At 43.9% G+C, this 27,929-nt stretch overlaps 1 protein-coding gene across 2 annotated transcripts; it reads left to right on the plus strand.

The window, feature by feature from the left end:
* The first annotated feature begins 628 nt into the window (after nucleotides 1-628).
* Nucleotides 629-26,364, plus strand: SLC2A2 (solute carrier family 2 member 2). 2 transcript variants are annotated; one of them, XM_074963577.1, is made up of 11 exons: nucleotides 629-744; nucleotides 3,077-3,172; nucleotides 4,945-5,168; nucleotides 7,970-8,094; nucleotides 10,541-10,656; nucleotides 13,895-14,057; nucleotides 15,219-15,406; nucleotides 17,848-17,952; nucleotides 22,165-22,266; nucleotides 25,711-25,914; nucleotides 26,148-26,364. In XM_074963577.1, the coding sequence occupies exons 1-11, from the start codon at nucleotides 712-714 to the stop codon at nucleotides 26,349-26,351; spliced, it is 1,560 nt and encodes a 519-aa protein (XP_074819678.1). In that variant the 5' UTR covers nucleotides 629-711; the 3' UTR covers nucleotides 26,352-26,364. The 2 variants fall into 2 exon arrangements, with proteins under 2 accessions (XP_074819678.1, XP_074819679.1); XM_074963578.1 differs by lacking the exons at nucleotides 629-744; nucleotides 3,077-3,172 and having other exon boundaries at nucleotides 5,038-5,168; nucleotides 7,948-8,094.
* The last annotated feature ends 1,565 nt before the right edge of the window (nucleotides 26,365-27,929 follow it).

The raw sequence follows: 27,929 nt of genomic DNA on the forward strand, positions 1-27,929 counted from the left end.
TCTTTTAAAGCAAGTTTGATGCCGATTAAGAGTTAATTACTGTGACCGCTCTGTTCATTTTGTGAGCCAGTTTCTTTTTATTATATCCGCTGGAAAGCTTTTCTTTCCAGTCTCCCTATTGAAATTCTGTGACAGGCAAATGGAAGCATTATAATTCAATACACAAATCCTGCACTGAAGCCAAGGAAGGTGATCATGGCTCTATCGATCTTGCTAGAACCAAACAGCATGTACTGTAAACATATACTGAAGCAGTTCAGGCATCCTATACTTTTGCTGCTGCACAATACAACACAATTTCTCATTATTGCAGACTCTGTCTATTGTTTTTTACCCTTCATGAAGCTGGACTGATAGAAAAATGAGAAGTCACGATTTCCCAGTGTGGCATTTTAAATTTCACCATATCTTCTGATCCCTTTCTCTGTTTCCAAATTGTTAATTTGTTCTTCAGATCTCTTATCCTTTACTATTGTTCCGAGCTAAGCGGTGTTGAAGTGCTGCTGAATTTTGGGTTTTTCATTAACATTCATGTTGATTAATCCCATCTTTCTGACTGCAAGTCATTTTCCCCCAACCCTCCCCTCCCTGTCTCCTTTCAACTGCCCCTCCTCCTACACCTGAGATATAAGTACTCTCCCAGTGTCTGGAAGAGTCTCAAGGCTTGGGAAAGGACTGCACCCAGACAATCTCTTCTGCAAGACCAACAGAATGGAGAAGGCTAGTAAAATGCAAGAAGAAAAGGTAAAACTGACTCTCTGGTATTTTACTGTAGTGCCAGTGTCAGGCTGCTTAATGGGGAATGCATACCAAAGAGTTGGGGAGCTATTGATTGCTCATAGCAAGAAACTGTCCATGTTTGGGACCTGCTTAGAACTTTTTTAAAGGATCATTTCTGTTAACCAAATGTTTTACTAAAATGTGCCGCCTTTGGTCAATTTTTGCATAATTGATGATGCAACTGACTTCAGTAGGATTTAAGTTTAAGTAAAGACTGAGGAACTGAGCCCATCACGTTGAACATATGCTTTTTAAAACTTTATGTACTATATCTTAAACTTATTAAAGAGGCACTTGAATTACTGCTCCTTAGGATATTTCTTGTGCAGAGGAATCTGTTTAGAGAGTCTGTTTGTGGCCAGTCTCTGCTCACACTGGTGAGTAGAATGAAAATCCCAATTGCTTTATGCCCACAATGGCAGTTCTGCTTGTAGGGCCCAGTCCTGCAATGTAGGGAGCATCCTCTCAAAGATACTGTTTGCCTTCAACTCCCAAAGGAGTTAATGGGCATCGAGGGCACTCAGCACCTTCCAAGAGGCACTCACTAGCTCATGGGATCTCCACCAAGAACTACCTCTTATAGCACTCAATCCTGCATGATGTGACATGTCCTCAGCACCCACTGATTTCAATAGTGTTGAGGGTGCTCAGCATAATAGTGTGTGTATCGGGGCGGGGGGAGGAAGAGAATTGCCACTGACCTCAGTGGCAGCAGGATCAGACCAGACTGAGGAATTTGATCTGCAGGGGAAGCAGCAAGACTTCCCCTCCTTGCAAACCCCCTGGATGTTCCCATCTCCCTGCCCACGTCCTGCCATAGCCAGCAAACGTCATCCTCAGGGATCGCTATTATTGCTGCTTTTACAATCTCCTGTTTCGACATGACAGTAGAGTCAGCAGAGTCCCCGTTTCCCATGCTGAACCAGTTATTGGCAGGTGTATCAGTACCTCTTTTCCCACCCTTAAGCTCCTATTCCTAGAGGATTTCATGCTGAAGAGGGGAAATAACTATCAGGCCAGTCATCTACACAAACGACTTCTTGGGGCACCATGCTTTTGAGGCCTCTACATATACTGAGTGACTTACAGATCAGGCCACCTTTCCCTTCCAACAGAGGGACCAGGGGAGCAGCCAACTACTCATATTCCTCCATGTGGTCGTGGGATAGGATTGAAAGGCAACACACTGTCTGAGCTTGCTGTCCAGAAGATCAGGGTCCTCTAAGTCAGTGGTTCTCAAACTTTTTTCATTGGCGGACCCCTAAAAAATGGTGAATGGAGGTGCAGACCCCTTTAGAAATCTGTTGTTTGTATGGATAGACGAATTCTGTTCAGTCAACGTCTTTCAGTTGAAGTCTTTTGCAGACCCCTTAGATATAGTGTGCGGACCACAGGTTGAGAACCACTGCTCTAAGTTGTAAGGCAGGCCCTGGAAGAGATCTGGGGAAAGGCACCAGGAATTAGGACAGCATATTTTAGACTTGAGCATGAGATGAATTGCATTTAATGATATATTTGACATCAATAAGAGTGGCGAGTGCTCACCGGATCTTGCCTTAATGAATTCTTTTCAAGAGACCTTCTCTTATATACAATGTGCCATTCAGTCATCATGGTAAAAGGCATAAAATCTTCAGGCTAAATCCTTAATTACATGTGGTGCAGGTGGGCCACCTTTCTAACCCCCTGATCCTGAGCCCAGCTGGTGGCTGCTTTGTTCTCTGGTGCAACTTAGAGCAATCTCAGGGCTGCTCCAAGCTACACCTGACTGAAAGGACCCTCCAAAAGCTGTTACAGCTGGCCACAGGCCTTCCTCTCAGCACACCCCCAATATGCCCCCCCTTATGTCCGCTCCACTGGCTTTCTGGCTGCATTATGAAACTGGGACCGGCAGGCAATCAGTCTGGTGTAAGTTGAAGAAGCCTCAGGATTTCTCTTCCCTATGCCCAACTACCTATGACCCCATGGGATCATTCTGGCACCTGGGAATCACCAGAAACTGGATACGCTCCCTTTCTCCTAGACATGCCCTTACACCAGGAAGGCCAAGACTGGGGGCATGAAGGAGTTACTGCAACAGCTTTACACTCACTGAAAAAATCCTCCCCCAGCTAGTTATGCTGCTTTGCACTGCCAGAACAGTGCAGACAGAATGGGCCAAATTCTGCTCCCACGTAAACTCATGCAAACCCCCTGACTTCAGTGACAGCAGAATCCATCCCAACGTGTTCAAGGTTTATATGGCAGAAATGTGGAGAAAAGTGACACCATTTTCTGTTTCGCAATCCTCTCCTAGCACCTCACAGGAACCTTGGTTCTCTCTGTCTTCACTGCAGTGCTGGGCTTCTTCCAGTATGGATACAGCCTTGGTGTCATCAACGCTCCTCAAAGGGCAAGTACAGCATATAGGATTCCTTTCAAAACAGGCTGTGACTTGCAGCAGCACTTATAAGACCTGCTTCATGGCTATACTATTATTTATATGGTGTTCGTGCCCCAGAGCCCCGGTCAGGTGCTCTACAAATGCACAGGAAAACAGTCCCTGTCCCCAAAGACTTCATCTATAATAACCAATAAATTAACAAAAGCATGTGCCATTAAGATGAACTTCTCATTGCTTTCATTACCATCATTTCCATAGAGACAGTAAAAAGGTTTTGAAGCTGTTGGTCAGATGATATAAGTGCGAGCAAAGCACACAATGTGAGTCTGAAATCGGGTAAATAACCTGCGGAAGAATAGGACTGTAGTAACAGAATAATCCCTGAGACAGCTGCAAGTGAATTTCTAAGTTCATACCCTGGATGTCCCCGCCACCCTCTAGCTGTGTCCTCCCAGCGGTCTGCCCCCTGCCCAGGCCTTATGAGATAACGACCCAGGTTTTCCCAGCATGCACTGAAACTATCACAGTCAGGTAGCCTGATAGGTGTGGACATGCAAACATGAATGACGCGTGGTTCTGTTGTAAAATAAAGCTTCAGTGTGAACACAGCCATGTTTTCCCCAAATAAACACACATTTGTGTTCATAGGTTGCAATCCTGACCCCATTGATTTCAGCAGGGCCAGGATTTCACCCATAATGTTACAGAGCCAGGCTGTCACTGAGCTGGGCTTCTCCCAAGAAGCTTTCACAGCTCCAGGCTCAGGAAAGGGGGTTTATTTCTTTAACAGAGGTTATCAAACAAACAGAAAACAGTCTTAATTCTGCCCTCAGCCCCATGGTCACCCCTTCCAGGGATCTCTGGCACTTCAGTTCTTGGCAGCTACCTAGCATCAGTTGACTCGACTCCCTTTTTGGTGCGGCAGCTGCAGGGCTGCTTCCCTGAGCCCCTAGCCCAGGGATGGGTAAACTACAGCCCACAGGCTGGATCCAGCTGTTTTAATCCAGCCCTCAAGTTCCTGCTGGGGAACAGGGTCTGGAGCTTGCCCCAGTCCGGTGCTCTAGCTCGGGAGCAGGGTCGGGGGCTGTTCCACGCAGCTCCCGGAAGCAGTGGCATGTCCCCCCTCTGGCTCCTATGCATAGGGGTAGCCGGGAGCTATGCTCTGCACACTGCCCCCACCCCAATCGCTGCCCCCGCAGCTCCCATTGCCTGGGAACCACGGCCAATGGGAGCTGCAGGGGTGGTGCCTGCGGACGGGACAGTGTGCAGCAGAGCCGCCTGGCCGCATCTCCACGTAGGAGCCAGAGTCCTCTCCCGCACCCTGAACTCCTCATTTCTGGCCCCACCCCGGAGCCCGCACCCCGAGCCAAAGCCCTCCCCCCATCCCACACCCCAACCCCAATTTCGTGCACATTCTTGGCCCACCACACAATTTCCATACCCAGATGCGGCGCTCGGACCAAAAAGTTTGCCCACCCCTGCCCTAGCCCCTGGCCCCTTGCTCCAGGGACCCAGCACAGGAGTTAGCTCTGCTCCAGGGTGACTTTCCGTCCGCAGGATGCAGGCTTTTGTAGGCTCAGCTGTAGCCCAGCCCTCTTTAATTAGCTAGATTGTGCTCACCTACTCTGGTCCAGGGGCGCTGGGCTTAGTCTGCCCACAGGGACCAGCTACCTTGTATACTGGGTTTTATGGGCTGCAAAGTAGAAAAACCCTGACTAGGAAATGAAGGCTGCTTAGCTAGTTAGAAGCAAAAGAACTGATGCATTCGTTTCTCACTGCAGGTAATAGAGGCCCATTACAGCCGTGTGCTGGGCATTGCCCCTATTGACAGAAGTGCCATCAATTTCACAGACACGAATGGAAATATGATCTTCCCCGACCTAGAAGAATTGGATGTAGGCAAGAGTACATTGACTCTGTACTGGTCCCTGTCTGTGTCCATTTTTGCCATTGGCGGCATGATTTCCTCTTTCGCTGTTGGATGGATTGGAGACAAGCTAGGCAGGTGAGAAACACTCTATCTCTGTAAACTGACAAATAGCCAGAAAACACTGACTAGGAAAGGGAATGGGAGCCAGCTGAGATGGCCCAGGAAATCCTCAGATTGCAGTCAGAAAGCCATCTTAACTGGCTATGAGCTGCCAGAACAGCACAAAGGAGCCAGACCTAGAGTCAAAAGAAAAGGAGTACTTGTGGCACCTTAGAGACTAACCAATTTATTTGAGCATAAGCTTTTGTGAGCTACAGCTCACTTCATCGGATGCATACTGTGGAAAGTTTAGAAGATCTTATTATATACACACAAAGCATAAAAAAATACCTCCTCCCACCCCACTCTCCTGCCGGTAATAGCTTATCTAAAGTGATCACTCTCCTTACAATGTGTATGATAATCAAGTTGGGCCATTTCCAGCACAAACCCAGGTTTTCACACCCCCCCCCCCACAAACTCACTCTCCTGCTGGTAATAGCTTATCTAAAAGACCACTCTCCTTACAATGTGTATGATAATCAAGGTGGGCCATTTCCAACACAAATCCAGGTTTTCTCACCCCCCCCACACACACAAACTCACTCTCCTGCTGGTAATAGCTTATCCAAAGTGACCACTCTCCTTACATTGTATATGATAATCAAGGTGGGCCATTTCCAGCACAAATCCAGGGGTTAACAAGAACATCTGGGGGTGGAGGGGTAGGAAAAAACAAGGGGAAATAGGCTACCTTGCATCATGACTAAGCCACTCCCAGTCTCTATTCAAGCCTAAGTTAAGTCTGGATTTGAAGTTTTTTTGTTGTAAAATAGCGACTTTCATGTCTGTAATCGCGTGACCAGAGAGATTGAAAGTCACTATTTTACAACAAAAAAACTTCAAATCCAGACTCCAGCGAGAAACTGATGAATTGGAATTCATTTGCAAATTGGATATAATTAACTTAGGCTTGAATAGAGACTGGGAGTGGCTTAGTCATTATGCAAGGTAGCCTATTTACCCTTGTTTTTTCCTCCCCCTCCCCCCCAGACGTTCTTGTTAAACCCTGGATTTGTGCTGGAAATGGCCCACCTTGATTATCATATACAATGTAAGGAGAGTGGTCACTTTGGATAAGCTATTACCAGCAGGAGAGTGAGTTTGTGTGTGTGGGGAGGGGGGTGAGAAAACCTGGATTTGTGTTGGAAATGGCCCACCTTGATTATCATACACATTGTAAGGAGAGTGGTCCTTTAGATAAGCTATTACCAGCAGGAGAGTGAGTTTGTGTGGGGGGGGGCGGGGTGTGAAAACCTGGATTTGTGCTGGAAATGGCCCAACTTGATTATCATACACATTGTAAGGAGAGTGATCACTTTAGATAAGCTATTACCAGCAGGAGAGTGGGGTCGGAGGAGGTATTTTTTCATGCTTTGTGTGTATATAATAAGATCTTCTACACTTTCCACAGCATGTATCCGATGAAGTGAGCTGTAGCTCACGAAAGCTTATGCTCAAATAAATTGGTTAGTCTCTAAGGTGCCACTAGTACTCCTTTTCTTTTTGCGAATACAGACTAACACGGCTGTTACTCTGAGACCTAGGGTCAAGGATCTGGCCCAATATCTTATCTGATGATTAGGACTGTCCACAAACCAAAAGCCTAATCTAGAACTAAAATCAGACTTTTGTCTCCAAATTGTATTACAGCACTCAGTGCAAAAATCCTTTCCTATTCATTTCCAGTGATTAAACCTTAAGCCACTAGATTTGAATTTTCATGTGGAGACACCTCTCCTGAAATTGTTTCTCTATTATTTTCTCTAGCTTGAAAAAAAATAATGAACCCTCCAAAAGACGGCTACTGAAACTGTAAAATAGGAAAAATCTGCTTTATTAAAATCCTAAATTATAACTCTGATTTTTTTATTGTTACCTGTAGCTTTTATCACTTCAGAAAATAAAGAGGTGAACAGTTTTAATTCTAGCCTTTTTCCATAACAAAAGAGACTACAGTATATGTGAAAAGAACTTGTACAAGATGTATATTAGAAATCATTAGCCATTCAGTTATTCTGATTGTACCTCTGCCATACATTTTTCAATATGCACAGTCATTATTCTTTATCCTTTAGCTTTGATTAACTCACTGACAGTTGGTCTACTTTTGTATTATAATGCCTAAAAGATAGGCGTATTTCTTCATTTAAGTGCCAGGGAAACATACATGCAGCATCTTTGCATAGTAGTTTTGACAGAAAGCAAATCATGTGAATAGCAGGGAAGTTAATCCAGAATTAAATCAAGTAAATGGCAAAACAATGGGCCAGTCCTTCCCTTGTGATGGTGGCTTGCTGCTTTGAGTTCAGATTGTGTGTAGTGCTTTGTGCCCTCAGGTCCCATAGACATCAGTAGGCCCTAAGCATGCAGTACTCCTAGTGAACAAGACATTGATTAAGAACTTAAGGCAAGATTCTGTTCTCAGTTACACCGATATAAATATGGAGTAACTCCAGTACCTTTAACTCCCTGAGCACTTAGCATGCCACACAGAGTGCTCAGTAGCTCTCAGAATTGGGCCAGTTTTGGTCCATATGGTAATCTGAATTGTCTTTTTTATTATTATTATTATTATTCCTGGCAGTACAGATGCAATTATATTGGAAAATATAGTGACCTTACTTGAATTTATATCCAGAAATGCATAATAATAATTAATAAGGCCTATGTAAAGAGCATGGGACTACTCCTGGAACTCCAGAATATCTAAAGTGTAATTGAATTCAGTGCTGGATTTACTATCCCAATGTAGTTTTCTTCTTAATGAATTGCAGAGTGAAAGCCATGCTGGCTGTGAATGTTCTTTCTATCACTGGAAATCTCCTCATGGGGCTGGCAAAATTTGGCCCATCTCACATCCTTATTATAGCTGGGAGAGCAATCACAGGGCTGTACTGTGGTAAGTTAAGGCAAGTTCTAAAATCTTGCTTGTCTATGTGTATTCCCAGTGGGCTGCCATGATAAGCCCATTGTACTAAGCTAGTGCACACCAAAATGGCGGCAAAACATAAAGAAGAAACTTTGAGTGAGGGGACTTGTTTTTTAACCAGCACAAATGGAACCTCCTGTTTATGCCAAGACCTTGGAAATGGAAGGTGACTCACATGAAGTAGAAGAGCGGGATCTCTTTTCATTTAAATTTTAAACACAACTCCACAGCGTACCAATGGGCAGGTTTTTCTTTCAACTAAATAAATCAGATCAGTTGCTAGTTTGTTAGAACATAAGAGCGGCCATACTGGGTCAGATCAAAGGTCCATCTAGCCCAGTATCCTGTCTTCCGACTGTGGCCAATGCCAGGTGCCCTGGAGGGAGGGAATGAACAGAACAGGTGATCATCAAGTGATCCATCCCCTATTGCCCATTCCCAGCTTCTGGTAAACAGAGGCTAGGGACACCATCCCTGCCCATCCTGGCTAATAGCCATTGATGGATCTATCCTCCATGAATTTATCTAGTTCTTTTTTGAACTTTTTTGTTACCTTAAAACAAGAAAAAAATATAGAACAAGTGTGAAAGGTGCTTCTAACATTAAGAATCCGATGCTCCATAGGACTGAGGAGGATTCGGTTGACTAAATATTATAAGAATATTCAAATACAAGGAGCACAAATTTTGCACTCATGGAGTGTTTATTCTAACAAACGATATGTTTTCAAAGCTTCACAAAAACCCGTTTAAGTCAAGACCGGATTAAAGAGCTGGACCTTCCAGTCTCTACAGAAGAAACCTACCAAACTAGTAGCACTCAGAACTTCATCAAAAGCCCCTGGCTCTGTTGGCTTTCTAGGTGAGTTCTTAAAACAGCTTAAAGTGCTTCTTTGCCTGAAACTACAGCTGCCTTTTGAACCGTGACACTCCACAGGCAGATCCCCTAGGTTCCTTTTCTACAGCCACGATTCCTCTTTTGCAGGAAAAATAAATAAGGCAGAGACACATGTGTTTTCAGTTATTAGTGGTCTAGCTCCTTGATAATGTTAGCCTTCAGTCTAGGGAAAGAAACTCCAAATGCTTCCCATTATGCACAGGAGAAAAGTCCAAATTCACAATGATGGGAGCTCTGCCGACTTAAAAGTCATGGGTCGGATTGTCAGCTAGTGTAAATCGGCACAACTCCATGTACTTCAAGTAAACTACTTTGATTTACACTAGCTGAAGATTTGGCCCCATTTTTCATTATCCAGAATATTAATATTAAATCAGAAATGTCAAACCACAGAAACAAATTGGCTTTGTCAAAAAGAGGTTCAGTGATCATCACTAACAAAGCTGGAAATTATGGCCATGATATCCATTTAGCTAAGAAGTTTCCAGTTTCCACAGCAACTACAAGGAGTAGAGCTCATCAGAACCTTGGGAGGTTTCTTTGTGAAAATTTTTGAAAGCTCAACAAAAGTTTTCATTTTGTTCTCAATTCCCCTTCCTTTTTTTTTTCAACAACAACATTATAAATTAAATTTTTCTAAATGAAAAATGTTTCCTTTAAAAAAAGGTATGTTTTAAATGTTGGGTCCCCTATTCTCCATCTCACTATTTAACCTCTCGTTTTTGACAAAATCCCATTTAACAATAAAATATCTTTTTATTGAAAAAATTGTGACCAGCCTTAGCAAGGATTGAGTTTATTTTATATCCACCAGAAGCTGTTTAGCCTACCTTCAGTGAGCTGTATCTTAATGAATGGGGTTTTATCTCATCCATATTCCTGGGTCAAGTTCATTATTATTAATTATTTGTTAAGCACTGATGTACTTGGTGCTGTTTAATGCAGCCGTGGCCTGTAGTGCTTATAATCTGGAAGATAAACATGGAAATACAAGATTTTAGATCAATAAAAAAGAATTACCTTCAAGAAAAACATTTTCTCCCTTGATCAGTTCCTTATCACTGGTTACTGACGTAAGTACAATACATTTGAATATTGTCCTATGAGTCAGACTAAGGGATCTTAGGAGGGATCTCTGACCTGAAATAACATAGCTCAAAAGTTGGTTACCCAGAAGAGAAAAATGGTGACTCTTGATCTATTGGAAACAGATTTACCCAAAACAAGAGCTTGATTCTGGTCCTGATTCAGGAAAGTTTCTTTATTCTGGATAGCACTTATGTATATATTTAAAGTAAGCACTTGCTGAAATGGCCTTCTGAATTGGGGCTTCCACGAACAGTTCCTGCCAAGTGCTGAGTGTTCTTCACTTCTGACCAATGGGCATAGAGGGAACTCATAACCCTGCAGGAGGTGCTCAGAATCACACAGAATTGAGCCCAAATTCGTTCTGTGGTGAGCTATTTCTGCTGATTGCTGAGCGGTCATTTACAGTAACTCATATGTACGCTTTGTTCAGGGCTATCGTCAGGACTTGTTCCAATGTATGTTGGTGAGATATCACCTACAGCCCTTCGAGGAGCCCTGGGAACTTTGCACCAGCTTGCTATAGTCACGGGTATTCTCATCAGCCAGGTACGTAAGAGGGTACACAGAAGCACTGTGTACAGAAGTGATATCATTTTAAACTAGCTGGGTTACACCAATGATATACTGACAGGGGCTCCTTCTTAAAATGCCACTAGCAAGCTGAAGGGAAATTTGGGGTGATTTATGGCACCTCCTTCCTGGATACTAAATCATTCCTAATAAAATGACTTACCCCCAAGAGATGAAAAACACTTCTGACGGCAAATTATCCCCCTTCCCTAGAAGGGCTTCATACACTGCCATTCACATTCAAGTTGAACACTGTGAATGTAATACCCAGTATTAATAAACTTAGTGGGCTAAAGCCTGGGCTATGGAAATTGGCATGGCTCCTGTCCCAGAAGATTCATAGAATTCAAGGTTAGGAGGGGTATTATGTTTATCTACTTTGACCTCCTGTATATCACAGGCCAAAGAATTTCACTCTGTGCATTTTTAGGAAACTGCTTGAATAGATTCACTGTTTGCAACATCAGTGTTGTATCCCTCCTTGGTCATGATTGTGAGAAGAGCTCGGCAAACGGTGAAAAGAAAACGTCTGCCAATATTTATTTGGTTTAGAAACCTAATCTCAATTTGACAATGTTTACAACCCTTTGGTGTTCACTTTTCAATAGCATTTGAGCCCAAACACACACAAAAAGCAAATTTTAAGCTTGAATATTTTCTGAAGGCACATTTCAAATTGCACATTGCAACCTCAGAATTCACACTGTGTTGTGTTATTGACTGTGACTTTGATAACTAGCTATCACACAGTGTAAATTTTGAAGGTTGAATGAACTGTGGCCCTTTGTGAGCTTTTCAGGACATAGGTGCAGGCACGTTAAAATTGGACGAAAGCTTATGCCCAAATAAATTTGTTAATCTCTAAGGTGCCACAAGGACTCCTCATTGTTTTTGTTTATTCATTGTGAGTCTGATGAGAGAGCAAAGAAAGGTGAAAGCAGAACTTCATAGGAAAGAATTCACTCAAAGTGCAGAACTGTACTTTTGGAAGTTCATAAACTGTCACCACTGAAAGCAATAAGAGTCCCATGTATTTCTGTAGGCAGATTTTGGTCCAATTGACTGTTCTGTAACATATTTTTTTCATGTTATATATTTTCCTAAGAACATCCCATTTACAAAATACAAGAATCCAGGAGAACAAGGTCTGAGGAGAAAAAAATTTCATCTATTTTTCTTGAGTTATTTACAGTAGGGCTTAATTTTGGCCACATGCACTGATTCAGCAGGCATTCCATTCATGGTGTAGCTGCAGAATTATGCAGTTTCATCAATGATTCTGTCCCTAGGCTGTCAGATACCTCTATAATCATACTGTCCCATCTACTTTACCAACAAAAAACAGCGTTACAGTACAAGCACTCCTAACTGTGCCAGATACCCATGTGCAGTTAAACTAAGGGTATGTCTACACTACGAAATTAGGTCGAATGTATAGAAGTCGGTTTTTTAGAAATCGGTTTTATATATGCGAGTGTGTGTATCCCCACAGAAAATGCTCTAAGTGCATTAACTCAGCGGAGTGCTTCCACAGTACCGAGGCTAGAGTCGACTTCCGGAGTGTTGCACTGTGGGTAGCTATCCCACAGTTCCCACAGTCTCCGCTGCCCATTGGAATTCTGGGTTGAGATCCCAATGCCTGATGGAGCTAAAACATTGTCGTGGGTGGTTCTGGGTACATATCGTCAGGCCCCCGTTCCCTCCCTCCCTCCGTGAAAGCAAGGGCAGACAATCGTTTCGCGCCTTTTTTCCTGAGTTACCTGTGCAGACGCCATACTACAGCAAGCATGGAGCCCGCTCAGCTCACTGTCACCGTATGTCTCCTGGGTGCTGGCAGACGCGGTTCTGCATTGCTACACAGCAGCCGCAACCCATTGCCTTGTGGCAGCAGACGGTGCAATAGGACTGGTAGCCGTCATCATCATGTCCGAGGTGCTCCTGGTCACCTGTGTGAGGTCGATCAGGAGCGCCTGGGCAGACATGGGTGCAGGGACTAAATTTGGAGTGACTTGATCAAGTCATTCTCTTTAGTCCTGCAGTCAGTCCTACTGAACCATCTTATGGTTAGCAGGCAGGTAATACGGATTACTAGCAGTCCTATTGCATCATCTTCTGCCGGGCAGGCAAGAGATGAGGATGGCTAGCAGTCCTATTGTACCATCTTCTGCCGAGCAGCCATGAGATGTGGATGGCTTGCAGTCCTTCTGCACCGTCTGCTGCCAGCCAAAGATGTAAAAGATAGATGGAGTGTATCAAAACAAGCAATTGACCAGATTTGTTTTGTACTCATTTGCAAACGCCCCGCCCCCCGTCTAGGGGACTCATTCCTCTAGGTCACACTGCAGTCACTCACAGAGAAGGTGCAGCGAGGTAAATCTAGCCATGTATCAATCAGAGGCCAGACTTACCTCCTTGTTCCAATAAGAACAATAACTTAGGTGCACCATTTCTTATTGGAACCCTCCGTGAAGTCCTGCCTGAAATACTCCTTGATGTAAAGCCACCCCCTTTGTTGATTTTAGCTCCCTGTTAGCCAACCCTGTAAGCCGTGTCGTCAGTCGCCCCTCCCTGCGTCAGAGCAACGGCAAACAATCGTGCATCTGAGTTGAGAGTGCTGTCCAGAGTAGTCACAATGGAGCACTCTGGGATAGCTCCCGGATGCCAATACCGTCGAATTGTGTCCACAGTACCCCAAATTCGACCCAGCAAGGCCAATTTAAGCGCTAATCCACTTGTCAGGGGTGGAGTAAGGAAATCGATTTTAAGAGCCCTTTAAGTCGAAATAAAGGGCTTCATCATGTGGACAGGTGCAGGTTTACATCGATTTAACGCTGCTAAATTCGACCTAAAGTCCTAGTGTAGACCAGGGCATAGAAAACCAAATTGTACTGTCAGCTATGCTGGTGTAAATATAGAGTAACTTCACTTAAGTCTATGGACTTATTCCAAATTTACAGTGACCAAGAACACCACAATTTGGTCCATCATCTAAACAGGGCCTTGACATGACTTGTCCAAAGCTTCATGCCATTTGTTAGTTTGTCCATTACAAATATGTTCCATAATTTATGGAACCAAGCTGTTGGGATAGGGAGCTCCTATTTGCTTCCAACTTCCTTCCCAGCTGATATTTGAAAGTGCAATATTAGTCTAGAATTTCTGGTTTTACAACTTAATTTTCTCTGATACATTTAACACAGCTCCATAATTTCAGGTCCTTGGACTAGACTTTCTGCTTGGCAGTGATGACATGTGGCCTCTACTTCTTGGTCTATCTGGTGCTGCTGCTCTTCTTCAGTTTTTCCTGCTTTTATTGTGTCCAGAAAGCCCTCGATATCTTTACATTAAACTAGGAAAGGTGGAGGAGGCTAAAAAATGTAAGACATCTATTCTGTTTCGTTTTTAAATCATACATAAAATAAAACACTCTGGTTGCTTGGAGCAGTGCCTGGGTAACTCATTTGCATAGCTGTGGATCTTTGTTCCATTCCACATATGAGCCTTGTTGGACTGAGAGCCATAGACACCATATGTGTGTCTATGCACTGAAAAATGCACACCCCATCATATGTTATTATTTATCTACTAAGCCAGGGTTAGTCAAAATTTGCATAGAGCAGAACACATCTTAATGGAGTTCAGAGCTGTGTGGGAACTAAAATTTCAGGTTTCGGGAAAATCCCACCATTCTGAAATTAGTTTACATGCTGAATTGGCATGAAAACAAAGAATTTCAAAAAATTCCCACAGAATGAAATGTTCAAAAAAAAGTCCTTTCAGGTCAACTGATGAAACATTTTGACTTTGACTTGTTTAAACTTTTTGTTCTGGGCTTGACCGAAAGCACATGGGAGTCAACGGGAGTCTTTCCAATGACTTCCATGGACTTTAGAATAGACCATCTGTCCATATTTCAGTATTTCAAGGAAAATCTATGGCTATAACTTATAATATGAATAAATTTCTAAACAGAAAGTTGTTTTGAAACAAAGAATCAAAGTGTTATTGAATCGCTTCATTTCATTGTAATTTTTGTAATGAAATTTTGTTGTAATTGACCTGTTCTGGCTACGAACATTTTCAGTTTGATGAATTAGCATTTTCCATCAGACAAACATGCCATCATCAACCACGTTTAGTGGAACTGCATCTCATGGACACCTCTCCTCCTTTTCAGTGCCACCTGCAATTGCACTATGTGTGTGACAACAATAGCAATCGCTTTTATGCAGTGTGGCTGGCTCCTCCTCTCTATTTCCAGCTTTTTCTACAAGAAACAAGAGCTGTCCACATTAGGAAACAACTGGAAACAGAGAGGAGGAGCAAGACTTGTACAGCCTTTGAGTACTTCAGAGGTGCTTCGTAGACCAACAGTTGTCCACAGACCATAGTTTGGGAACAGCTCACGTACACGGTATTGTTAATTCTCGTTTTGATCTGTCCTTATCCTGGTATTGAATGGAATGGTTTGGTTGTTAATGCACTCTCAGTCCTTTGATATGTACTTTGAGATAAAAGCATGTTCTTTTTCCCTTGAGGCTTGAAAAGGCTCAGAGGAGACTGTGACTCCACGAAAGAGATCGCCGAAATGGAAAAGGAAAAACAAGAAGCTGCCAGTGAAAAGAAAGTCTCCATCAGGAAGCTTTTCAGCTCTTCCAGTTACAGGCAGCCAGTCATTGTGGCACTGATGGTTCAAATATCTCAGCAGTTTTCAGGAATCAATGCAGTGAGTTTGCCTTCTAAAAGAATTGATACTGATCAGTATTGTAAAGAAAATCTAAGGCCACAGTGGTCCTTCAGTATTTGCAGATTGAAATCAAATGGGTGTATATATGAGCCTGTTCTGCTGAAAATCAGATTGCATAATATATGTTAGGTACTAATATGGCCCCACTCACCATGGTATCTGAGCACCTCACAGTCTTTAATGTACTTATCCCTTATCCTCACAACATACCCTGAGCAGTGCTGCTATCCCCATTTTACAGATGGGGAACGGTGGCACGGAAAGACTAAGGGTATGTCTACACTGCAGCTGGGAGCAAGCCTCCCAGCCTAGGTAGACACTCATGCTCAGTGCCGGGTTTACAATGGCTCCAGTGGCTCCATGGAGCTGGGCCCATGCTCAGAAGGGGCTCTGGCCTGCTCCGCTTGCAGTGCGCCCCGAAACCCTGCTGGCTCCTCCCGGCCACCACTTGCTCCTCTCGGCCTGCCCGCCAGCTAGCCGAGGGCTCCTCTCCGCTCCCTGGCCCCACTCCCTGCTCCTCTCTGCCCCCTGGCTGAACCCCAGTGCACCTCTGGCTCCGGGCAGTCTCAGCTTCCCACCACCTGAGGGGCCCCCCGCCTGTCTTCCCGGAGCTGAGCCGCCTGGGACTAGTGCAGAAGCCTGGCCAGTCTCAGCCAGGTGGAGGGGGAGACAGTGTAGAGGGCTTGGCTGGGCCCCTCCAAGCAAGTGCGTCTTGAAGGACCCCGGCTGGGGCAGGCCTTGGCCTGGCTGATCGCGCCACTCCCGAGGGGCCAGAGCGATTCCTGGCCCTGGGACCGGCCCTGGCTGTGCTGCCAGCTCAACCCGGCAGACACAGTCGCCTCCCAGCAGGGCCAGTGAGTGTGGCCGGTAGGCAGGGCTTGGGGGAGGGAGTCTGTGGGGAGCCTGGGGGGGTGCTGGGCTATGAAGGGGCAGGGAAGATCTGTGTGTGTTGGGGCACTAAGGAGTGCGGGTTCTGTGGGGGGGGGTGGGCAGTTGTAGTGGGGCTGTGGGCTGGGGTGGTGTTGTGCAGGGCATGTGCATTTGTGGGTGGGTCTGGGGGGGCGCTGGGTATAGTGGGTCCGGGTGGGATCTGGCCATAGGGAGCCGGGAGGGTTGTGTGGCGTGGCATGGGAATGACACTGCAGCACAGGGCCGGGCCGGCCACTGTGCGTCTGGCAACTGCCAGTTTGTAAATAGTGCCCTCACATTGGGTGGAGCGGGGCTTCCCCTGCCATGCCATGCCCCACTGCCCCTGACTGGACCCTCGCTCCGGGGACTGACCTCCCCGCACCATGCTCCGTTGCCTCCCTGAGGGCCCACAAATATGTTTAGCACCAGGCCCACAAAAGGTTAATCCGGCCCTGCTCCTGCTATTTCTGCTCAAGCTACTGTACAAAAAAAAGCAGTGTGGACATTGTGGCTCGGATGGCAAATATCAGACCACCCGGGTCTGAGCTCAGGTGGCTAGCCCAAGTCTCCACCAGAGCTGCAATGTCCACACTGCTATTTGTAGCGTGCTAGCTCTCACTGACTCATTTCCCGGCCATTGCTGGGGCTTCAGGCACTGGAGCAGGTCTGTCCCTCCTATTCTCTGCCTGTGACAGTCTAGTCTCATGTGACCTCCTTTGGTCTCATTTCAGTTGTTGGGTTTGGTGTACAGATGCTGGGTGGTGCTGGTGACCTGTGCTATATAGGAAGTCAGACTAGATGATCTAGTGGTCCCTTCCGGCCATAATCTCTACCGGGGCTGGGAGGCTCCCAGCTGCAATGTACACAAACTCTAAGTAACTTGCCAGGGTCAGACAGGAAATCTGTGGCAGAGAAGAAAGTGAACTTGGGTCTCCCAAAGACCAGACTAGTGCTCTAATTACTGCACCATTCTTCCTCTCTTCCTACAATATACTGTAAGGGGAAATTCTGCACTGGCAGAGGAGATGGAGTAGGTGACCTACCCATTTTTCCTCCTATCTCTACATCAGTGAGAAAGGATTCACCTTCTCTTTGGAGAGAAAGGAAAACATTTAAATTATTCTAATGAAGGAAAGTGTATTAAAAATTAATTTAAAAAATCAACCATATTAAGAGGTTTGTCTAGCATGCAAAAAAAGCTTGCCATTCTGGCAAATTGGCTTTCAAGAGAAAACCCAGAATTATATGGCAGAAAAACAGGTTTGGGTTTTTGTTTTTTTAAATGTATATATTCAGTGGTTTAAGATGGGAAATTCAGTAGGATTTCTAACTCCCTTAGGCTCCTTTGAAATTTCTAACCTTAATTATTATAACAAACTGTTTAAAAAATAGTTGGAAAAACAAATCGTAAATACTTCAAATCTCAGCCAAGAAAATGCAAATCTTCCCTCGAAGACAGAAATTTCCACCTGCAGTGGGGTATAACCTTTCTTCCTAATTTGTTTCGATAGATCTTTTACTACTCTACAAACATTTTTGTAAGAGCAGGAGTTGATCAACCAGTTTATGCAACCATTGGTGTTGGTGTCGTGAACACTGTCTTCACAGTTATCGCCGTAAGTAAATATCTCTGTGTTAGATAGCTTGATAGCCCAGTAAAAAGAAAACTCACTATAATTTGATTATAAGAAAAAGATTTAATCATGTTGGAGGGAGTTGTGGGGCCAAGAAAGTCACAAAGAGCTGATCCTGCAAACCTTACGCACAGGAAAAATCCTTACTTGCATGAGAAATGATTGCAAGGCCAAGTCCCAAAGTACAAACTGCACTATCAAATGTACTGAGAATGAAAACTCTGCCTGATTCTGTACAAATCATGAACCTCTACTGGTTTGTGTTTTCTGCAAAAGTAAAACTTGTGTCAGTTGTTAAACTGAGTCCTGGAGGCTGAAGTTCTCTTGCTTATAGTCTTAAGAACATAAGAACGGCCATACTGGGTCAGACCAAAGGTCCATCCAGCCCAGTATCCTGTCTACCAACAGTGGCCAATGCCAGGTGCCCTAGAGGGAGTGAACCTAACAGGTAATGATCTAGTGATCTCTCTCCTGCCATCCATCTCTACCCTCTGACAAACAGAGGCTAGGGCACCATTCCTTACCCATCCTGGCTAATAACCATTAATGGACTTAACCTCCACGAATTTATCCAATTCTCTTTTAAATCCTGTTATAGTCCTAGCCTTCACAACCTCCTCAGGCAAGGAGTTCCACAGGTTGACTGTGTGCTCAGTGAAGAAGAACTTCCTTTTATCTGTTTTAAACCTGCTGCCCATTAATTTCATTTGGTGGCCCCAAGTTCTTATATTATGGGAACAAGTAAATAACTTTTCCTTATTTACTTTCTCCACACCACTCATGATTTTACATACCTCTATCATTTCCCCCCTAAGTCTCCTCTTTTCCAAGCTGAAAAGTCCTAGCCTCTTTAATCTCTCCTCATATGGGACCCGTTCCAAACCCCTAATCATTGTAGTTGCCCTTTTCTGAACCTTTTCTAATGCCAGTATATCTTCTTTGAGATGAGGGGACTATATCTGTACACAGTATTCAAGATGTGGGCATACCATGGATTTATATAAAGGCAATATGATATTCTCTGTCTTATTCTCTATCCCTTTTTAAATGATTCCTAACATCCCGTTTGCTTTTTTGACTGCTGCTGCACACTGCGTGGACGTCTTCAGAGAACTATCCACGATGATGCCAAGATCTTTCTCCTGATTAGTTGTAGCTAAATTAGCCCCCATCATATTGTATGTATAGTTGGGATTATTTTTTCCAATGTGCATTACTTTACATTTATCCACATTAAATTTCATTTTCCATTTTGTTGCCCAATCACTTAGTTTTGTGAGATCTTTTTGAAGTTCTTCACAGTCTGCTTTGGTCTTAACTATCTGGAGCAGTTTAGTATCATTTGCAAACTTTGCCACCTCACTGTTTACCCCTTTCTCCAGATCATTTATGAATAAATTGATTAGGATTAGTCCTAGGACTGACCCTTGGGGAACACCACTAGTTACCCCTCTCCATTCTGAAAATTTACCATTTATTCCTACCCTTTGTTCCCTGTCTTTTAACCAGTTCTCAATCCATGAAAGGATCTTCTCTCTTATCCCATGACAACTTAATTTACGTAAGAGCCTTTGCTGAGGGACCTTGTCAAAGGCTTTCTGGAAATCTAAGTACACTATGTCCACTGGATCCCCCTTGTCCACATGTTTGTTGACCCCCCTCAAAGAACTCTAATAGATTAGTAAGACACGATCTCCCTTTACAGAAACCATGTTGCCTTTTGCGCAACAATTTATGTTCTTCTATGTATCTGACAATTTTATTCTTTACTATTGTCTCAACTAATTTGCCCAGTTCTGACATTAGACTTACCAGACTGTAATTGCCAGGATCACCTCTAGAGCCCTAGTCTTGTCTATAGAACAGCTACAGTGTGGGGAACACTGGTAAATGCTTTTCATTATTGCCCTGCCAGTGTGCCTCAACCTCTCTTATCTCTGATATTATCTATTGTATTTATATAGCACCCATCCTGGTAATATCTAGAAGATGTTCTGTACGACCAAGAGGATAGTTCAAACTTCATGGCCAATTTGATCAATAGTCTTTCTGCCTAGAATGCCAACAAAATTCCAGTTAGTAACGAATTGAGGTTCTTTTCATGGGGATACTTAAACAACAGGTACTGGATACAGAAAACCAAATCATTTTCCTTAGGCCTCCAGATAGCCTTCTGATGATGAGATGACTTTCACCCACTAACAACCAGGAGTGGATTTGAACCATCAATCCACAGCTGTAGAACTGTGTAGCCTACCATCACCAAGCCTGTAAGCCACCCCAGTCTCTCTGGACAAAATTGCTTTCATGAAAAAACACCAGCATTCCCTATTAGAAGGTGGTTTGTGTAGTTTATTGTGAAATGAAGGGTTTAGAATGAGTTCCTGTGACAGCCCTTTGTATGTTCTACTGCCATGGCATATCAGTTACAGTCATGTTTAGCTTGCTGCCTGATGACATTTACTCTTCAATTCTTTGACCATGAGTATTTAAATATTACCTAATATTTGTCAATCAGTTACATACGTACTGTCTGTTTTCCCAAACCATTTGCACTGTGTTGGACCTTGACAAAGGGAGCAGAAATAGCAATCAGAATTTGCAATCTGCAACCCAGCGAGATGAACTGCTTGAGCTAAAAGCCCCATTTAACCTCTAGGAAAATAGATGATCATGTCTTATCGACAGTCTCAGGTGACCACTGCTTAGGGACCTGTGGGAGGCAAGGAGTGTTCCTGGCCACAGGGAAGAGAGGCCAGCCTGGGACTCGTAGGTGGAGCAAGTCCTGAGATGTTCTGCAGGAATAAGTAGGTAGATTGAGGCCTGATATACAGTAGGAATTTACATTACTATAGCTATGTCTCTCAGGAGTGTGAAGTCCACTACACTTATTACGGAAGGTCTTCACTACCCGCTGGATCGGCAGGTACTGATTGATCTATCGGGGATCAATTTATCACATCTCGTCTAGATGTAATAAATCGATCCCTGAACGTGTTCCCCATTGACTCCGGAACTCCAGCTCGCGAGAAGCGGAAGCGGAGTCGACGGGGGAGCAGCAGCAGTCAACTTGCCACCATCCTCACGGCCAGGTAAGTCGACCTAAGATACGCCAACTTCAGCTACGCTATTCACGTAGCTGAAGTTGCGTATCTTAGGTCGATCTCCCGCCCTCCCAGTGTAGACCAGGGCTTAGCAATACTGACCTAACCCCTGGTGTAGACTGTGACATGTTGACAGAAGGTCGAGGACATGGATCACCAATACCGACTGGAGAATCACTACTGTCAGCATAGGTAGTGTCTACACTGAAGCATGATGCAGCTGCGCCGCTGTAGTGTTTTAAGTGTAGACATACCCTGATACAGCTGCACTTGCGCAAACCCTAGAGTAGACCTGGTACATTAGTGTAAGCCATGACTTGTCTGGTGCATATTACCCCGGTTTGAAATTCGCACTGGTGCCGTGTATCCAGGTGGATTAAAAACCCCAATGTAGACAAGGTCAGACTAGTAAAATATCCCCAAAAGAGGTGCAAGCTTCCTCCACTTATCTCAATGGGTTGCTAAATGTAAAGGATCACTGGGGCACATTCACCAGAGAAAAATCCTAATTGAAACCAAGAAAAGCTGCATTCATGCCAGCCACAATTTAAACTGATGAACTACATCTACACTAGGGATTTGCACCGGGGACTAGAATCTACTCCAATATGGACAAAGCCTCTGTCTCTGAATACAAAAATTCCATGATGAATCACTTTACTTTGGGAAGACAATCACCAGAATAAGAAAGGTCTTGATTTTTTTTCTTCAAATTGGAAGGTTAGAATCTATAGAAAATAACCTGTGTGAGAAAGCAGCGGAGACACCTTTAGTCTTTGGAATATGTGAGTTCTGCACATCCATGGATTTACATTGTCCTTTGCTATGTTGCTCTGTGCAGTAGCTGGTTAACAATCTCCACCAGCAGATATCATCATAGTGTAAATTAAGGATCTTCATTCAGTACCTAAGTGCAAAGCTCTAACACATGAGTTAAAAGAGCAAAACCATTAGCTGATAGCAGTAGTAGGCTGTTATAATCTATGAGGACCAATTCCTGGAAGGGGACTTGATGTAGGTTTTATATATGTGTTACTAATTGAAGACTGCAGGTTTGATAAAGCCTAATATACATCATGAATTTCTACAGGTCTTCCTTGTGGAGAAAACAGGGAGACGGTCCCTGTTTATTGCTGGTTTGATAGGTATGCTAGCAAGTGCCGTAGCCATGACAGTTGGACTTGTGCTCCTGGTGAGTTGTTTTTTTTTCCTGGTTTCACTCCATGATTTGGTTTCTTGTCCGTTTGCATACAAACATATTGCCAATGACTCTATTTAACACTGAGTATGTTGCAAGTTTATTTCAGATAAGGAGATCAGAAAATAATCCTCCCTCATGCAAAATTTCATAAGCATCATCCAAATCACATGATGAACTCCCAGCTCACACACACATGTTACACCTTGCCTTGTGAGATGATCTCACACAACATAAGTAAACTCTGATGCCTGCTTTGCTAACCCCATACAGCTTTGAGAATGTTGGAACTTCTACCATAATGGACCAGTCCTTCAGAGAGTGCATTTAAGAACTTTCCATGTAGTACAATCATCGGCTAATTTCAAGACATTTCATAACATTGACAGTTATGCACACTATGGCAGGTATAATAAAATCTCATGCTTCAGAGCATAAGCTGATCACTATAGATGTTAGGAAGGAATTGTTCACTACGCCAGGCAGTGCTCAGTTAGCCTGTGTTTTCACTTTCCTCTAAAACATCCGGCACTAGCCTCTGCTGGACCCAGGATATCAGACTTGCAGGGTCATGGTCTGCTCCAATATGACAATTCCTATATTCTTATTATAAGCCCCAGCCACAACCACAGACCTGTATACCTTCATGCTTTGTAGAAGCACCTTTTCTAGGAGTGAATCTAAGCATTGTGGTTCTGTCCTGTCTCTCGTCCCTGTACTTGCAGTTTTGAGTCTTGGGGTGGGAACCTTTGTTTGGAATTAGGAACAGGCTATAACATCAGAATACATTTACAGGGGGATTCAGAGGGGAATGTACATTTCGGTGGTGGATCTTCTGAACCATTTGAGATTCTCTCCTCACTAATAAGAAATTGGATACTATTAATTTAGGCTTAAATAGAGACTGGGAGTGGCTAAGTCATTATGCAAGGTAGCCTATTTCCCCTTGTTTTTTCCTACCCCCTCCCCCCCCAGACATTCTGGTTAAACTTGGATTTATGCTGGAAGTGGCCCACCTTGATTGTCATGCACATTGTGGGGAGAGTGGTCAGTTTGGATGAGCTATTGCCAGCAGGAGAGTGAGTTTGTGTGTGTGGGGGGGGGGGGTGAGAAAACCTGGATTTGTGCTGGAAATGGCCCACTTTGATTATCATGCACATTGTAGGGAGAGTGGTCACTTTGGATGAGCTATTACCAGCAGGAGAGTGAGTTTGTGTGTGTATGGGGGTGGGGGAGTGAGAAAACCTGTATTTGTGCTGGAAATGGCCCACCTTGATTTTCATGCAGGTTGTAAGGAGAGTGGTCACTTTGGATAGGCTATTACCAGCAGGAGAGTGAGTTTGTGTGTGTGGTTTTTGGAGGGGGGTGAGGGGGTGAGAGAACCTGGATTTCTGCAGGAAATGGCCCACCTTGATTATCATACACATTGTGAAGAGAGTGGTCACTTTGGATGGGCTATTACCAGCAAGAGAGTGAGTTTGTCTGTGGGGGGGCGGAGGGTGAGAAAACCTGGATTTGTGCTGGAAATGGCCCAACTTGATGATCACTTTAGATAAGCTATTACCAGCAGGAGAGTGGGGTGGGAGGAGGTATTGTTTCATGGTGTCTGTGTATATAATGTCTTCTGCAATTTCCACAGTATGCATCCGATGAAGTGAGCTGTAGCTCACGAAAGCTCATGCTCAAATAAATTGGTTAGTCTCTAAGGTGCCACAAGTCCTCCTTTTCTTTTTGCAAATACAGACTAACACGGCTGTTACTCTGAAACTAATAAGAATAGAATTTGGTACCCACTAGAGGGCAGAATTTGTCCCAATAAATTAATCAAATATATGTCTTTGTGACTTTGTGCTTTGGAATCTGGAATCAAATTCTACCCTCAGTTAAACTAGAGTAAATCCACTGAGCCAAATACATAGGTGATGCATAAGGCTATGAATCTTACCTGTCAATGTGTAAATGTAAGGGGGTGAAATACTAGCCCAATTGAAATCGGTGGCAAAATTCCCACTAATACCAATACAGTCAGGATTTCATGCTCTGAGCCTAACAGAATCTGAGTGTAAGAGATCTAAAATATTGGTGTAAATTACATGTAAATAAGATGTGATGTAAAGTAGCAGGTGACTTTCTTTAATAAACACCCTCTTACACTCTCCTGGTAGTTGCTTCCTCTGCTACTCTCCTCTCTCTGGCCACTCAATGGGTGCATCTACACTGCACACTTCCTTCAGTGGCATGCAGTCTATATACCCCTAGCACAGGTATAGATAGTGGTGTAGCTAGCGAGGCGCAGCTTAGGCAAGTAGAATAAAGACATGCCTGGAGGGTGTGGGCATGTATGCAAGCACATACCATACCCGTTCTCTTGTTGCCCACGCTGTGCCTCTGCCTTTACCCAGCTATTCTGAGCAGCGTACTGTCCCACTGCCTTTCCCCATCGAGGAGAAATGAGCCAGCCAGAGCCTTTCCCCCTTGCTGGAATCTCTTTCTGCTTCCACCCCTCCGCCAGAGCCTTTCACTGACACATGTAGCTACACCCTGCAGTATAGATGCGCCTTGCTTTTCATTGTGGTGTGTAGCTACACATGCACTACACGTTGCTGCCAGGGGACTATGTGCCAGGGGACGATGCTGCCATAGTGCAAATATAATCGGTATATGTTTCACCTGCTTAGGGTACGTGTACGCTGCACAGCTCTGATTGCAGCACATGTAGATGTACCAGAGCTAGCTTTAATCTAGATAGCTTGGGTACCAATAATAGTGAAGCTATAGCAGCATGGGGCTTCAGTGTGGGCTAAACAAGCCCCCCTGGGATCCTGGGTAAGTATTCAGGTGGCTGGCACATGCTGAACGCTGCCGTGGCTTCTCTGCTCTGGTACTAGATGGATTAAATCTAGCTTGGGGATGTCTACATGTGCTGCAATTACATATCCCCAATTTATAGTCTAGACATACCCTTAGATTCCCTGTGACTCAGATTCATTATGGTCCAAAGCCTCATTTGGTGAAAACTGGCATCACTCCATTGGCTTCACTGGAGCTATGCTGTTTTACACCAACTAAGGATCTGGCTCAGTGGATCACATCCAGAGGTGATGCATAGGGATATAACTTGCATTTGGGTCAGTGGATGGGGATCTAAGCAGTCTACAGGCACTTCTTCTCACTGATGTGAACCCAGAGTAATTCAGCTCATGTTAATGCAGCTACTTTGGATTTACCCCAGTGTAACTGAGATCAGTAAATGGCCTGCTGCCTTTAATCCATTACAAGTTTAATTCGGCATGTCTGTTGCTTTTACCCAGCTTGTCTGAACTGAAAGAAACTTCTGCAGCAGCTCAACAATTCAAGAAATTAACAGTGATGAAAGATGACTGTATTGGAAACCTATACTCATGTTGTGAATTCACTTTTACTTGCTTCTGTTTATAGAGCACTTTTGCTTGGATGAGCTATGTGAGCATGGTCACAGTTTTTCTCTTCGTAATTTTCTTCGAAGTCGGGCCTGGACCAATCCCCTGGTTTATTGTTGCTGAACTGTTCAGTCAAGGGCCCCGCCCTGCCGCCATAGCCATAGCTGGATTCTGCAACTGGACCTGCAACTTCATCATTGGAATGTGTTTCCAGTACATTGCAGTAAGAAAACTTCCTAAAATCTTGCACATGACAGACACCCTCAAAACATTGGTTGAGATTTCCAAAGCAGTGTAGGGGGATGGACACACACATCTTCCATTAAAATTAATGGAAGATGGGTGTCTAAATCTCTCTAGATTGCTTTGAAAATCTTAACATTTGCAATACAAATTATAAGGAAACCATGGGGTTGTTATTAATTCATCACTGTGGTTTCATTTTTCCCATTACAGGATCTGTGTGGCCCTTATGTGTTCATGACCTTCGCCGTTCTGCTCTTCGGCTTCATTTTATTCACACACTTTAAAGTACCAGAAACAAAAGGAAAGTCTTTTGAAGAGATTTCAGCTGAGTTCCGCCGCAAGGGGCGCTCAGCAATAAAAGGACCCAAAGCTGCAACTGAACTGGAGGGTTTGCGAGGCAGCCAGGAAGCATAAAAACCGGCAAACTGTGTACAAGAAGGAGAGTAAAGAAATATATTTTTAAATGCATCTGAAAAAACCTTAGACAAAAGCATGGTTTTGTAAAAACACCGCTGATCAAAAACCAGTAGGTCAAATCAGTATCATGCTTCTGACTGATATACCTGGTAGTGTATGTATCTACTGCCCCTGAGACTAACCTGACATTATGGTCTAAGGGCTCAGTGTATCTTGGTGTTGCCCTAAAAAGACATAGGAAAGAATGGAAGGAATAGATACAGAAAGGCTTCCATGGTGCACCGAATTGATTCAGTACAGTAACAATCTTCATTCGCTGGAGACAGGTATACACCAACCAAGAGCATAATGCAGAAGGGGCAAAAGAAAGAAAAGAGATGCTGCAATTTATTCTTACGGATGGTTTCATCCTTTCTTCCCATGCCTGTTTCTTCCTTTGCTGAATGATAGGAAGCCTGGGAAAACCAAATGCTCCTGTAGTTGTCATACTAGTGTAAAGACATAACTAGCTGAAGGTGCTAAATATAAAAGAGTGAGTGAATTTGCCACCTGATCCTACAGTGGTGTAGCTTGGCCTATATTTCTCTCCTCTCTAACTTTTACTCCTTTGATGTTAAGGCTTCAAGACTAATTCTGGACTCATTAAAGACAATAGGAGTTTGGTCACTGACTTCAGTGGGACCCAGATTTGGCCCCGTAGCATATATTCAGGTAATGAGATTAACACAATCAGCTAAATTCATTCCTGGTGTAATTCCGTTATCTTGGCTGCCGTTATACTGGAAAGGAATTTGAGCAATGACTGTCATGTGATACACTGATCACAGGTTAAGCGGTAGCTGAAACTATGCATACAAGATCACGTGAAAACCAGCAGTGCCAACTGAGATACCACAGAATAGGTCAGACCTTAAAACACTTGTTCACAAGTAAAATGGTACAGATGTGACAGGAGGCAAGTATCAGAGATTGCCAGTCAAGAGTTTTATACAGTACGTTAAATAGTAAAATAGATATTGTGAATGTAAAAGAAATTAGGCTTGTGCCTTCAGTGTTATTATCTTTGCCTATTACATAAAAAGTGACCATGAACAATGCTGTCGATGTTTGTTGGCTTTTGTTGCTATTTTCCCTAGGTCAGTCTTGACTGTGGGAGCTAGACCCCTTGAACGTAAGAGCTAGCTTCTCAGGACGAGCTTTTTTGATGCTCAGATCTCCCTGTGTTGCAATCATTGCACTGGCCCTGAGCAAACTGATTTTAAAATGTGCTGTGTAGCCGTTAGAGTACAGGCCTGGGAGTCAGGAATCCTGGGGCCTGATAATCTTGAAGTAAATGGGAGTTGTGTGTGCCCTAGTTTATATTCCTGGCTCTGCCATTGATTCACTGTGTGACTGGGTAGATAAAGCTTCAGTTTGCCCATCTGTAAAATGAGTACAATACGTGGATGTTGTGCAGCTTGACTTATTAGTATTCGGAAAGCACTTCAAGAGCCTCATTGGGAAGGCAAAGCATTATTAGACTGAAAGCCTTCATGGGGCTGATACTAAGGCTATGTCTTCACTGTAGAGTTAGCC

The sequence above is a fragment of the Natator depressus genome, chromosome 9 (genome assembly GCF_965152275.1).
Source record: "Natator depressus isolate rNatDep1 chromosome 9, rNatDep2.hap1, whole genome shotgun sequence".
NCBI classification, from domain to species: domain Eukaryota; kingdom Metazoa; phylum Chordata; order Testudines; family Cheloniidae; genus Natator; species Natator depressus.